The 13,864-nt window shown below is 40.5% G+C and overlaps 1 protein-coding gene across 4 annotated transcripts in view; it reads left to right on the top strand.

Moving 5' to 3' along the window:
- The window catches only part of Macf1 (microtubule actin crosslinking factor 1), a 338,558-nt gene that overhangs the window by 181,288 nt on the left and 143,406 nt on the right, over positions 1-13,864 (top strand). For 3 of the 4 annotated variants that reach the window (XM_029476566.1, XM_029476567.1, XM_029476563.1), the window contains 8 exons: positions 971-1,048; positions 2,043-2,204; positions 3,991-4,095; positions 5,060-5,155; positions 5,991-6,116; positions 8,284-8,436; positions 10,274-10,428; positions 13,370-13,496. In XM_029476566.1, the coding sequence (XP_029332426.1) occupies positions 971-1,048; positions 2,043-2,204; positions 3,991-4,095; positions 5,060-5,155; positions 5,991-6,116; positions 8,284-8,436; positions 10,274-10,428; positions 13,370-13,496 (1,002 nt within the window). Of the gene's footprint in view, positions 1-970; positions 1,049-2,042; positions 2,205-3,990; positions 4,096-5,059; positions 5,156-5,990; positions 6,117-7,507; positions 7,514-8,283; positions 8,437-10,273; positions 10,429-13,369; positions 13,497-13,864 lie in introns of all 4 variants that reach the window. The other variant, XM_029476565.1, reaches the window with a different exon arrangement.

Here is a 13,864-nt window from a genome sequence, read left to right as displayed (position 1 = left end):
GGTGTGTCAACACTGCTGTTTCTTGGAAGGAAGAAGCTTTGAAAAACAAAGTGTATAATGAATACCACTTTACAACAAATTCCCACTTTATTCAAAGTGTCTCTATTAACCTTTAAAGAACTTTGTGAGAAAAGTATTTTAACTATCAGATATCTTTGTTACTAAAAAACAAAACATGATCTTAGGGGCTGGAGAAATGGCTCAGCAGTTAAGATTATATTGCTCTTATAAATGATCTGAATTCAGTTCCCAGCACCCACATCAAATGGCTTACAACTGCCTGTAACTCCAGCTCTAGGAACTATACAGGCACCTGCACTCAAATGCATATTCTATACAACACACACACACACGTACACACACACACACACAATTTTTAAAACTAAAAGAAAAACTGAAAAAATTTAAAAAGTGATACTGAAAGCTGGAGCCAGAATTTAGTAAATAGAAGTATCTAAACTCAGGTCCTTTGTTACCAAAATTCATATTCATTTCCCTTTGCTGTGAGCCTGCAGTAGAGAGCTGCTCACTCAGTACATCCTCCAGCATGTCATTTTGTCTTTATCGTTGAGGGCTTTGGTTGGTTTGGTTTCTGGGGTTCAGTGCCTGCTAAGCAAGTACACATTACTGAGCAGTACCCATGCTCTTTCTGTTTTTTTCTGTATCCCTCTTTCCACCTCCGTTCAAAGCAGCAAGTGAGTAGTTTGGCAGTCACCAGGGGGTGGTGCGGGGGGGGGGTCTGAATTGCTAGAAACACAGGAACGTGAAAAGTGTGGGTTTAGTTACCCTGCTGAATTGATGTCCACTCAGTGCTGCCTCAAGCTATGAAGTCTGATCTAGAACCTAGTTGTCCAGGCCTGTGTTTCCCAGAGCAGGGAGCCCCTACCGATGGACATCCTGTTTACATGGCTGAAGTATAGTTCACTCACTGTTTCTCTAATGAGTTTTGCTTTCGCTCCTTTCTTGTCAGGGAAAGATGTCCCAGAATTTCCATACTAGCTATGTCGAGACTCTTGGAAAGTTGGAGACACAGTATTGTAAATTGAAGGTGAGTTTTGACTGGTTGACTTAGATTGTGCTCATGGAGAATTGGCTCCCTCCAAACAACACTTTCCTAATTCAGAAAGCACATGATTTGGGTCTTAGTTTTCTTCTTATTAAATTATAACTATTATTCATATGGGTTATAACACTTTTTTTTGAGGCATTATCTCCCCACATAGCCCATAATACCCTTTAAACTACTCTTACCCTAGCTTAGTCCTTGAAACACCAATATCATAGATAGATGTATTTCACCACAGCAAACTTCTAGATTTTTAAAGGGTCAGAAACCACTGCTCTTGAAAATTATAAACAATTAAAACCAATCTTAGCGGGGGCTGGTGAGATGGCTCAGTGGGTAAGAGCACCCGACTGCTCTTCCGAAGGTCAGGAGTTCAAATCCCAGCAACCACATGGTGGCTCACAACCATCTCTCTAACAAGATCTGACTCCCTCTTCTGGAGTGTCTGAAGACAGCTACAGTGTACTTACATATAATAAATAAATAAATCTTTAAAAAAAAAAAAACAAAAACAAACCAATCTTAGCTATCTTCTTCACCAATGGCCGTACATATTTTAAGGTGCCATAACTGATGGAGACCATTCCCTTGTTTATTGCTTTTCATTCCCTTCTATAGAGGTTGTCTGTGGTAGGAGCCAAGATCATTCTTTATGCAGGGACCCTTACAGCAGCCTGTGAGGCACATCTTCAGCGTAAGATTGACAGTGACCATGGAAGTTTTCTATCAAACTGTGTAAAACTTGAGACCATGGAGAAGAACTCATATATTAAAAGCAGCCTTAGTGGGCGTGTGTGTGGCTTAGTGGTAGAGAATTTCCTAGCATGCCTAAGGCCTTAGGTTTAAATACTAACACTTTAATGCAAAAGCACCAGGCTTAGTACATTTTCTGTGATGTTCCTTCCTGATGTTGCTGTGTTGTCTTCTCCAGGTGCACAGGCTAGCAGTCTAATCTTTTAACTCATGCTTTGTCCAGGAGACTTCTAGCTTCCGAATGAGGCACCTTCAGAGCCTGCACAAATTTGTCTCCAGAGCCACAGCTGAACTGATCTGGCTGAATGGGAAGGAGGAAGAGGAACTAGCATGTGATTGGAGTGACAGTAATCCCAATATCTCAGCCAAGAAAACCTACTTCTCTGTAAGTCTCACACAGTCTTTGTCATGTTTAATAGCAGTAGCAGGAGACAGAGAAGTAGTCTGCAAAGACTCTGCTTCTAGAGCAGCTGTTCTCAACCTGTGTATTGAGACCTCTTTGACAAACCTCTATCTCCAAAAATATTTACATTCCGATTCATAACAGTAGCAAAATTACAGTTATGGAGTAGCAACACAAATAATTTTATGGTTGGGGTCGCCACAGCATGAGGAACTGTGTTAAAGGGTTACAGTGTTTGGAAGGGTGAGGACCACTGCTATAGACTTAACGTGATGACAGGTAGAAGCAGGGACTCTGCTCATCGCATCTGTTCTGTGAGAAATGTGTGTGGAGGAGCAAGAGCCCTTGAGTAGATTCATTTAGAAAGCTATGTTATGAGTAGATAGATCTGCAGTCTGCAAGTAGAGTCATTTCAGAAATTAATACAGCTTTGTTGTTAAGATTACAGGGTGTGATGAATCTAAATTCAAGTTCTGATTTGTCCACTAGCTAGGTCTGTGACCTTGGGCAAGGCACTTAGTCTCTCTCAGTCCTTGTAAAAATGGGATAAGAACTATTTGAAAGGGCTGTATAAAAAGTTGAGTAAGACTTAATAAGCTAATCTAAGCAAAGTGCCTTATTATACAAGAGTTAATATTTAAATAAGTTGTACTTTTAGATTTCTATAATAGTTGAATTTTTATTAACATTTTGGTCTTTATCTCTTAACATGTAAAATGGTCGGGAATATTCATCATTAATGGGGCAATGCCTTCTACTCTCTCCTCCCTCCTTCTCTCCACCCCCTCTTCTCTGTCTCTGTCTCTCTCTTTCCCCACTCCTTTTTAAACTTAAAAAAAAAAATACTTATTTTATATGTATGGGTATTTTGCTTGCATATTGTCTGTGTACCACATATGTGAGTTACAGACAGTTGTGAGCTACCCTGTGGGTGTTGGGAATTGAACCTGGGTTCTCCGGAAGAGCAGCCAGTGCTTTTAACCACCAAGCCATCTCTCCTGCTTTGCCTTCTATTCTTTATAATGAAGAAGTAGACAAGTAAGTGGGAGTATTTTTTTGCTACTTTCAGTATTTCCATACACAGGGTTTTAAAGCATCTTTATGCAAACAGTCCACTCTTCTACTAGCACCCGCTTTGGTTGGTTTAGTTCCATTAATCTACAGTTAGTAAAAACTGTGAGTATTGCCTGATTAGAGAAGGACGTAGGAAGCCTCTGAAGAGAAGAGGAAAGACTGGATGTTCTGATGCTGTAAATAATGAGTGTGGAAACTATGAGGCCGCTAGACATACACAAAACGTGCTCTGAAACATAAAGGAGAAAATATTAAATCTGGTATAAGAGTTCATAAAAAAGCCAGCATTTAAATTGTGTCTTGTATTAATAGAATTTTATGTCAGAGGAGGACATTTTGAGCTGAGAAAATAGTGAAGCAAAGCCTGCCTGCCAGTGCTCTGTCTCCAGTGTGGGGTACTTGTATGGTGCTGGCTCACTAGCCTTCCTAACCATGTTTGCTCTTTTCTGTGCCTCCTGAGTTCTCCCAGTCTACTCAGGGCTAGCTCAGGTCCTATTGTATTTTGTGAGTCCCTTCCCCTTAATTCCATGGGTTTTGCCCTTTTCTGAGATACCTAGGCATTTGCAGTTTATACCTCATATTTTGGTATCGATCCTTTTATAGGCTCCTTAAAGTCAGGCAGGAAGCATTGTTTTCTTTATTGCTTCTTCTTCCACAATAGCATTTATTCTATAAAATTAAATTCAATTTGCAGGAGTTGACAATGGAACTGGAAGGGAAACAAGATGTATTTCGTTCTCTACAAGATACAGCGGAGCTGTTGTCACTTGAGAACCACCCAGCTAAGCAAACAGTAGAGGTATGTGATTATAAAATGTGTGAAGTTAAAAGGTAGTGTGATAAAAATTCTGAGATCAGGAGCTTTGTTCTTCCAAGGCCTGGTGAAATTCCACATAATTTGTTTTTTTTTTTTGTTTGTTTGTTTGTTTGTTTTTTGGTTTTCCGAGACAGGGTTTCTCTGTGTTGCCCTGGCTATCCTGGAGCTCACTTTGTAGACCAGGCTGGCCTCAAACTCAGAAATTTGCCTGCCTCTGCCTCCCAAGTGCTGGGATTAAAGGCATGGGCCACCACACCTGGTTCACATCATTTGTTTTTATATTGGCTTCTTTTCTTTTCTTTATTTTATTCACTTTTGACTTATTAAAGAAAGAGCTTGTGTCTTTTTTTAAAACAACTCTTCATCATTTAAAAGTAACGGATTCATCTTCCTTTTTTAAAAAGATTTTTATTTTTATTTTATGTGTATGAGTGTTTTGCCTCCATATATGTTTGTGTACCACATGCATGCCTTGTATCTGTGGATGCCTAAAAATGGTGTTGGATCCCCTGAGAGCTGGGAGCCACCATGTGTGTGCTGGAAACCAAACCCAGGTCCTCTGCAAGGGCACTAATGCACTTAACCACTGAGCCACCTCTAGTCCCACATCCTACTTGTTGATATAGTGCTATTATCCAGAGAAGAGAAACAGTAGAAGAATCAGGAAGGGTTGATTGATTTATTGATTGATTTATGCTATGTTTTTTCTGGCTTGGTCATTTAATTATACTTGAATATAGAAGAGGCTTTTTCTGGGGAACCCCTTTTTATCACATCTGTGTTGGATGAAAGGCAAGCTTCTTTCTCCTGAGAAGCATTGCCTAGCTGTCCGTCAGCGATGCCTCTCCAATTTCTCCTCGTTCAGTAGCAGGATTGTACTTGGAAAGAGCCTCACACATATATTTTGAGCCTGGGAGACTCATGCACATGTGCTTGGCTGTTACAGGCATATAGTGCTGCTGTCCAGTCCCAGTTGCAATGGATGAAGCAGCTGTGCTTGTGTGTTGAACAACATGTAAAAGAGAATGCAGCTTACTTCCAGGTATGGTCTTGGTGGTGGTGGTGGTGGTAAACCCATTTATGCCAAACATTAGGTTAAAAATATATCCATATGGTAGAACTGGATGCTACACACTGTAATTCTAGCACCCAGGAGATAGAGTTAGGAAGATCAGAAGTTTAAGGTGAGCCTTGGGGTATATGAGATCCTGCCTCAACAAACTTATCTTTTACAGTACAAATGGACTCTAAAATCATAGTTGTTTCAACTATTTGTACTGGGCTCTACTGAGTGGGTTTTCTCTTCTATGTTCTCTTCATCTTGCTGTCATATACCTGGCTGCAGGTTGCTCTAGTTAGGAAGGAGGCTGTTTAATCCCAAATGGTGCCCAGCTTCAAGAGAAGGAGGCATGGACTACCCCTTAAAGAGAACATCTGTAAAATATTAAGATTTTCCCTGCCCCCCATCCTATCACATCAAAGAGTATACATTTTGCTTCAGGTGAAGATGAAGGAGGAAATAAGTTATTTTCTCTTTTAAGTTTGTCTCTTTGGTCATATAATTACATTATTGAAGTAAATGCTAGTTTACTTAGCTTTTAGGTTATTTCATGAAATAGGCCTCAGGCCAAGTGCTGCCACTAGACAGAAATCAAGAAGGGTTAGACAGGCTGGCATTCATATAGGAACTAGTGAGTTTTACTTGAATGCATCACTTCCGTTTTACTGAGGTGGCTTTTTAAAGCCTCTCGTTTGTACTTCTGGTCCAGGAGAGTGCAATCAGTTTTGCTGTGCTTGGCACATAAGATTCCTTCTTTGTGAGCCTCCTCCTGTGCTGAGGCACTGAGCACTAGCCACCCTTTCCTTTTGTTCCATAGTTCTTCAGTGATGCCCGAGACCTGGAGTCATTTCTGAGAAACCTCCAAGACTCCATCAAACGGAAATATACCTGCGACCACAGCACCAGTCTGTCTCGCCTGGAGGATCTGCTCCAGGACTCCATGGTGGGTGTTGCCTTGGTGGGGACTTTTGCTTCTGAGAAACAGAGTAAACTGTGTCAGCTGCTGCTGAAATTCATATCCTTGAAAGCTCTAGGGCAGCGGGTCTTTCTTACAATGAAGTGTGGCTCACATCCAGTTGTCTAGTGAGTTTTGTCATCTCTTTGCTTTCCTTCTCTGAAGAAGTTGCTAATGGGCTTTCTTTGGATTTGCTGAGGTAGAGTCCTTGTCACGACTCCCTGAGCCGCTGACTGCCCTGTGCTTCCTTTGCATCGCCCCTAGTTTATTGCAGTCAGTGGGGCCAAGGCCCAAGCTGAAGGGCAGTGAGTGACATCAGATTTGTTCTTTCTCTTTTGAGACACAGAAAGAGAAATCTGAGCCAGATTTCCCCTCCTTGACTGTTTCTTTAGGTAATGAGATATTAGAAAGTTGATTTTAGATACTAAGGCCAACATTAACATCTCAGTTATAGGTGATACACTATTTGCCCAATTTTTAATGTAATATTACACATTATACAGAATTGGCAAGACAGGGCCCAGCTGCATCTCAGGGTGTACGCAGCTGGGGTATTATGTGTGCATCTCAGGAGATGAGTTTAAATATGAGAACCAGAATAACCCAAGGCATTTTTGTTTTGCTTCCCTTTAGTTTTATTTATTTATTAATTTATTTTGTGGGTGAAACTAGGACATTTTTGTGGAATTGAGGTTCATGCTTAAAGAGTCTTGTGCATGACATGCAAGCACTGTACCACTGTTAGTACTGGCCTAATTTTCTTTTCATTTTTTTCTTTTTCCTTTCTTTTTTAATAACAATTTCAGACATAGTGAACCCATAAGTAGCTTTACATCCAGTTTACATGGAGTGTTAACTTGGAATGAAGGATAAAACCTGACTTTACAGTTACTGTCTTTGAAATGTCTCTCTTGGAGGTACTGCGAGTGTGAAGGAGGAATGTCATCCTTGGCTCTGATCTCCTCCCTCCCACAGAGTACCTTCCGGTCATAGGGTACTCCTCTGGAATTGTCATATCTTCTCTTCTCAAGGAGGGTGCTCGCTGCTCTGTTACCTCTTCTCCAGGTCAGGGGCATCGGGTTGGCGGCATCATCGGGACATGGAGTCACACCTGGGTCTGCTCCTCAGCTTGTTCACCAGGTTCCAGAGCACCTGTCCTGGCCTCTGGTTCTTTTCAGAGCTTTTACCACGACGAGCACTTGGTCTCCGGAGCTAGAGATATTTGGCTTGTGGGTTAGACATCTTTATTGCAAGGAAACTGGAATGGGTAGACCAGCTCGCAACTATAGAAGTGTGGCTGTCTCCCTGATTTACTCCATCCCTCTTTCTTAACTAATGAGTTAAAGTTGTATTTCTTCCAATCATGCTCCCGGGGACAGGCACAGGTAGTTTGTTTAAGAATTTCTTTTCCTTTACCTGCATATTCTTAATCCTTTAATGGTATTTCTTAACATTATTAACTCTTTACTCTTATCGAACCCCTGTCCATCCTAAGAAAGTTCTCTTTCTGGGGACTTTCATGCCTCACCATTGTTTGGAACATTCTGGCCAGTAGATAACAAGTTACCATTTACTCTCCAATGGAATTGGTAGTATACTGCTACCAATTTTGTTGACAAGTTTATTAACTTTTAAGGTAATTGGGTTTATAGAGATTTTAGAATGTTGACTTTGCATGATACTTCATTCAACCCAATCAAATATATATATGAACACAGCACGGCAAGGTTAATCCTAAGTCATTTGTCATGACATTTTCACCAACAGCATTTGTTCTGAGCTGTACTTGAGGAAGTTCTTAATTAGTTACCTAGCTGTATTTGACAGCTAGACATCTGTTTTGTTTTGTTTTGTTTTGTTTTGTTTTGTTTTGTTTTGTTTTGTTTTATTTCTTGCATGTGGCTTTATTGGTCATTGTTTAGAGTACAAGGAGAAGGGCTGCAAAGTTAGAGTACAAAAGCCTTGGAACCAAGACAGACAGTCTCTCCTTTTTTCTTTATCCTTGTTTATATCATTACATAAGGCAGCTCCACTGAGTATCCCCACATAGCTGAGAAATAATATTCTCTTAGGGGGTGGAGCACTGCATTTTCATTATTGGCTTAGTGACTCAGAATACCATCATTAATGTCTTTTTGGTTTTCTTATTTTATAGGATGAAAAGGAGCAGCTTATACAGTCCAAGAGTTCCGTTGCCAGTCTTGTTGGGAGATCAAAAACCATTGTTCAGCTAAAGCCACGCAATCCAGACCATGTGCTGAAGAGCACTTTATCTGTGAAGGCCATCTGTGACTACCGGCAGATTGAGGTGGGCATGCAGCAGGTGCCTGGGCTCTAGAGGGAAGGAGATGAGAACGAGAGGAAGGAGGAGGAGAAAGAGGAGGAGGACGAGGAGGAAGAAGAAGTAGTAGTAGTCCTATTTAAGAGTGTTTGAAAATAGGAAATTAAGTATAAAAATATCTCTTTTATCATTAAAAAAAAGAAGACAAAATAAAACAAACAAACAAAAAAACCCCAAATCCTTCTTACCTTAGTGACTGGCATTGTCATTCATTAATTGCCTAAATGTTGATGGAGTAGGACTTTGTTATACTTTGGAGATACACATAGCATGGCACTGAGTAAAACTCTATTGTACAGGAGTCGGAGTGAAATGATTATGTTGATATACACCTATAATTCCAGGACTAGGGAGGGTAAGTTCAGGCCTGCCAGACTACATAGTGTAAAACTCAAAGAATGAATTAGGAGTGGTCTCTAGGTTTCTGTTTCTAAAACAGATCACATTTATTATTTGTCTCTTAAGGTAAAGAACTGATGATTCAAAATGATGAAGCGTTTTCAGGAGCCTGGTAGGAAGAGCATGGGGGCAACCCTACTCTATGGTGCTGGCACAGAGACTATTCTTGATGGCTTAGGGTCTCCTTGGAACTCACATGTTAGTCACTCCACATGCAACAGGGGCTTGGTCAATACCCCTTTCCTTGACTTATTTGATGGGACATGGATTTAAAAGTTTCAGGGGCCCCCACTAAGTGATAGTGAGCCAGTCCTCCCTCCTACTCCCTGTGTTCTTTTTCTTTAAGAATGAAACAGATTTATTGAGCATACTTGCAAGGGACAGTGAACAAAATAGTGCCTTGATAACACAGTGTTTATATTTTGCATATGTAAGCATGTATGGTGTGTTTGCATGAATGTATATGTGTTTAAATGGAATATGTATACGCAAGGGTGCTTGTGCATGCACAGGACAGAGGTTCTTGTATCACGCTACGCTTCATTTACTGAGGTTGGGATTCTTGGTAGTTGGAGCTTGCTGACTGAGCGAGTCTAGTTAGCCAGGTTGCCTTGGGATCTCTTCCTGTGCGTCCTCATCACTTGGATAACAGGTGGTCTGTCTTGTCCACCTGGCTCTCATGTGACACTAAGAATCTGAACTCTGGTTCTCATACTTGCACATCAAACTCTTCAAGCACTGGGCCTAAGGAAAAATGTTTATTTATTTTGTGCTTAGATGTATGCTTGTATAAATGTAAGGGACACATGAATGCCCTGGTGCACATGTGCTCCTGTGTGAATGTAAGTCAGAAGGGAACCTTTGGTAGTTGAATTTACTTTCCACCACGTAGGTTTCAGGAATGGAATTCAGATTATCAGGCCTGCCTGGCAACCAAGGACCTTTACCCATTGATTGTCTTAGTTTGGGTTTTGCTGCTGTGAACAGAAACCATGACCAAGGCAACTCTTAAGGACAATATTTAATTGGGGCTGGCTTATAGGCTCAGAAGTTCAGTCCACTATCATCAAGGCAGGAGCATGGCAGAGTCCAGGCAGGCATGGTGCAGGAAGAGCTGAGAGTTCTTCATGGTCATCTGAAGGCTGCTAGGAGAAGTCTGGCTTCCAGGCAGATAGGATGAAGGTCTTAAAGCCCAAACCCACTGTGACACCTCTGCTCCAACAAGGCCACACCTACTTCAACAAGAGTAAACCTCCTAACAGTGCCACTTCCTGGGCTATGCATACACAAGCCATCACACTGAGAGAAGACGTTTTTCTTAGCTATGCCACAGAGTCTTAGGATCAGACATCAGTAGTGGTTGTTGATTTCTCTGTAGCAATAATTTGTGACTTTATCTTTTTAGATAACTATTTGCAAAAATGATGAATGTGTGCTGGAAGATAATTCTCAGAGGACCAAATGGAAGGTGATCAGCCCTACAGGGAACGAGGCAATGGTTCCATCAGTTTGCTTCCTCATTCCCCCACCAAATAAGGAGGCCATTGAAATGGCCAGCAGGTAACTGTGGCCCTGTGCTATTTGGTACAGACCTCATTAGGTGTATCAAGTGTCCCACTGCCAGCCAGGTAGATCTTTAATAAACCTGTTCTTCAGGTGAAATAATCCAGTGTAAAGTATTTTTTATTCTCCTGTAGTAATTGTTGTCTCCAAGGCTTTGTCTGCTAACCTAGGCCTAGTCCTGGAAGCTTCTAGCCTCCATACAATCTAATCTAGACCTAGAATGTTTTCAGCCTTGGAGTCTTACTGCTGAATAAGCTCACCCTTTTTAGTTCTTTCTGAACTCCTGCTGGCTGATTCAACTCAACTGTTCTGGCTCAAACTTCTCTCTAAGCTGACTGATTTAATCTGGCTTCTCTCAGTTTTCCAGAATTTCTCTGCTTGGTCTCATACTAACTTGGCAATTTGTTTAAATCTTTTGGCTTCTCATTCTCTGGCTCATTCTGTCTTCACCTGTGTCTCGCTGTCTCTGTAAAATTTTCCCAGTAAAACTATCTCTTGCTCTTTTTATTTCTCTTCACTGCCCTTGCAATAGTTCAGTTAGTAGCTTGGATTAGTTAAGTAGCTCAGGGTTAATAGCAGGGTTAGCAGTTACTGCTCTTTTAAATAGCTTGGGCATAGACTATTCTGTCACACCTTTCTCTGATTTGTCACTTGGTCTGCCACTCGATTAGACATCACTTTCAAACAGAGGTGCTTCCTTGTACAGTCTAACTTTGCCTTCATTGTTTGTGATTGAAGGTATGTACCTAGAGTATATTTGTATTCCAGCCAGAGGTATTAAAGGTGTGTGCCACAACTATTGACAATTTTTTTTCAGTCAATAACACAATCTCAAGGTTCACAATGTGATCAAAAACCCTGCAACAATTCAGTACATTCTAGATTCATTCTTGGCACCTAGGTTCTCAGTAAATGGCTGCTGAGTTAGAAGAATGAAGGAATAGGTGAGCAGACAGTGCGTTAGTAATTGTTTCCTTACAGTAACACTTTCCATTTGGGTTTGCTTATCTTTCTATTTGCATATTAAAGACATATTTCCAAGTCCGTCCGTCCTCCCTCCCTCCCTTCCTCCCTCCCTCCCTCCCTCCAAAAGGCTTTTCAATATTGCCAACTGCCACAGATAACTTTCACCTTTTTCTTCTCTTGGAACCCTTTCTTGGCCCATTTTGCTGTCCTCTCCCCATGTGGATCTGTTCTGCAGGCCTGATTCTAGATTGATTCTAGAACTTATGTCACCTTCATCTTAGGGTTCTTTTTTTTTTTTTTTTTTTTTTTTTTAAGATTTATTTATTGATTATATGTAAGTACACTGTAGCTGTCTTCAGACACACCAGAAGAGGGAGTCAGATCTCGTTANATATGTAAGTACACTGTAGCTGTCTTCAGACACACCAGAAGAGGGAGTCAGATCTCGTTACGGATGGTTGTGAGCCACCATGTGGTTGCTGGGATTTGATCTCTGGACCTTTGGAAGAGCAGTCGGGTGCTCTTACCCACTGAGCTATCCCACCAGCCCCTCATCTTAGGGTTCTATTTATGTATCCTTGGAGTTGTAACCACTGATTCCTAGGTTCCAAGTCTTCTCTATCGACTTAACATGTTCTCTGTAAACTTAGTGACAAAGATGGCATCTTGGTTTTTAAAAGAGTATATAGCAGTAAAAAGTCACCATTTGTAGTGAGCAATTGTAACAAGTGTACAAAACTGTTATATTCGTCCATCTTCATGATGCTTCTGAGTAGAATCTTTTTCTACCAGCATAATGATGAGGAATAGTTAAGAATTTCTGCCTTTTAAATGCAAGCTTAGTTTCTCTGGTATAGCACCTTTAAACTCTTCTTTCTGATCTGTCTTTGGATGAGTCTCTCTCTATTCAGTGGACATGAACAAAATCTGGGACTTCTTTCAGATCTCATAAAAAATTCCTGAATTAATACTTTTTTTTAATAGTATGTATTATACAAGCAAGATGCTTCATTGAGTGTACTTGTTCACCTTCATTGCCTTTGTGTCTTTCTATGCCCAGGAATCCAGGTTCATGTTACTGTCTCACATTCTCCCCTCCCTTAGTTTCCACAAATGAACAAGTACACATGGAATACTAGTTTCTATGAGACCGGATTCTTTCATCTAATATGATATTCTTCACTTCTATCTGTATTGTCCTCTGTGTTTGGAGTGGATGAGTTGTTGGTTGATTTGTTTTGTTCTTAGGAATCTCCATTTATCACACTGGGGCACCCAGGCTCATTCTCTAATACCTTGTTTTCTATTTTTTCTTTGTGTTTTATTCTTCTTTTGAGATTACCACTTAAATGAACTTCCTGTGGGATTTCTCACATATAGAAAAATAAACTGATGGATTTTTTAAAAGTAACTATAAATTCTATATCAATAATTTGTATCACTCCTGATGCCTGATTTCCTGTCTTATACTTTGTGTCTCATATTTTCTTCTCACCTTGAAGATATTTGAGATAACTTAATGGTTCCATGAGTATATGTATGTTTATCTGCAAGCCCTCTAGGCTTTAGATTGAAGTAGGCATGGGGTGCTTATCTCGTTTCCCAAGTGAGCTTAAGTTGCTATTTCAGCATGTTTTGACTATGTAGAGCACAATAAATCACTATTAAGAAGTGTTGGTACAGTCTTCCAACAGTTCTAAAGGGAATATTTTTATCTATATTCTTTGTATTCTTGCTTTCCTTGTCATTTTTTTTTTTTTCTGTCTGACTTCTTGTAATCATCTTACATTCAGGTAACTTTGCTTCTATTGGAAATATATTCTGATGTAATTCCATAGATAAGCCAAATCAAATATGACAATCAATTCTAAAATTATCTGTGTAGTCAAAACTAGCTCTCTTTTCCTGCTTAGCACAGAGCTCTCCTCTGCAGTCACATCTCTGACATGTAGTTTATTTCTGTTGTTTCTAGGGTGGAACAGTCTTACCAGAAGGTGATGGCCCTTTGGCACCAGCTACACATTAACACCAAAAGCCTTATCTCCTGGAACTACTTGCGAAAGGACCTTGATACAGTACAGACCTGGAACTTAGAAAAGGTAATTGGGAAGCTGTTGCCTTTGGCTGATACCTGGTTGGTAAGCTTTGTCAGAAGTAGTTCTTTCATTTCTGAAACTTTTCCCCCAGAACAATGAGGTATGGTTGAGTCCAGGATGCTATTTCAGAATTAGGGACCTGAGACCATTAGCAACTAGCAGTTTGAGAGGTAAAGAAATGGCAGATGAAAGTAAGAGAGTACAATTTTCTCGCTGTGTGGAGAAGGTGCCACTCTTGTGTAAGAATACACAGAGTATAGAGTGCGTGACCACTTGTCTACTTTTATTAACTTACATCCAGGTTACAACTAATGACATACCTCTGTAATCCTAGCCCCTGGAGTTGAGACTCGAGGATTATGAGTTCAAGG

This window comes from Mus caroli, chromosome 4 (assembly GCF_900094665.2).
Source record: "Mus caroli chromosome 4, CAROLI_EIJ_v1.1, whole genome shotgun sequence".
Taxonomy (NCBI): Eukaryota; Metazoa; Chordata; class Mammalia; order Rodentia; family Muridae; genus Mus; species Mus caroli.
This window is presented reverse-complemented; position numbering and strand designations above follow the sequence as displayed.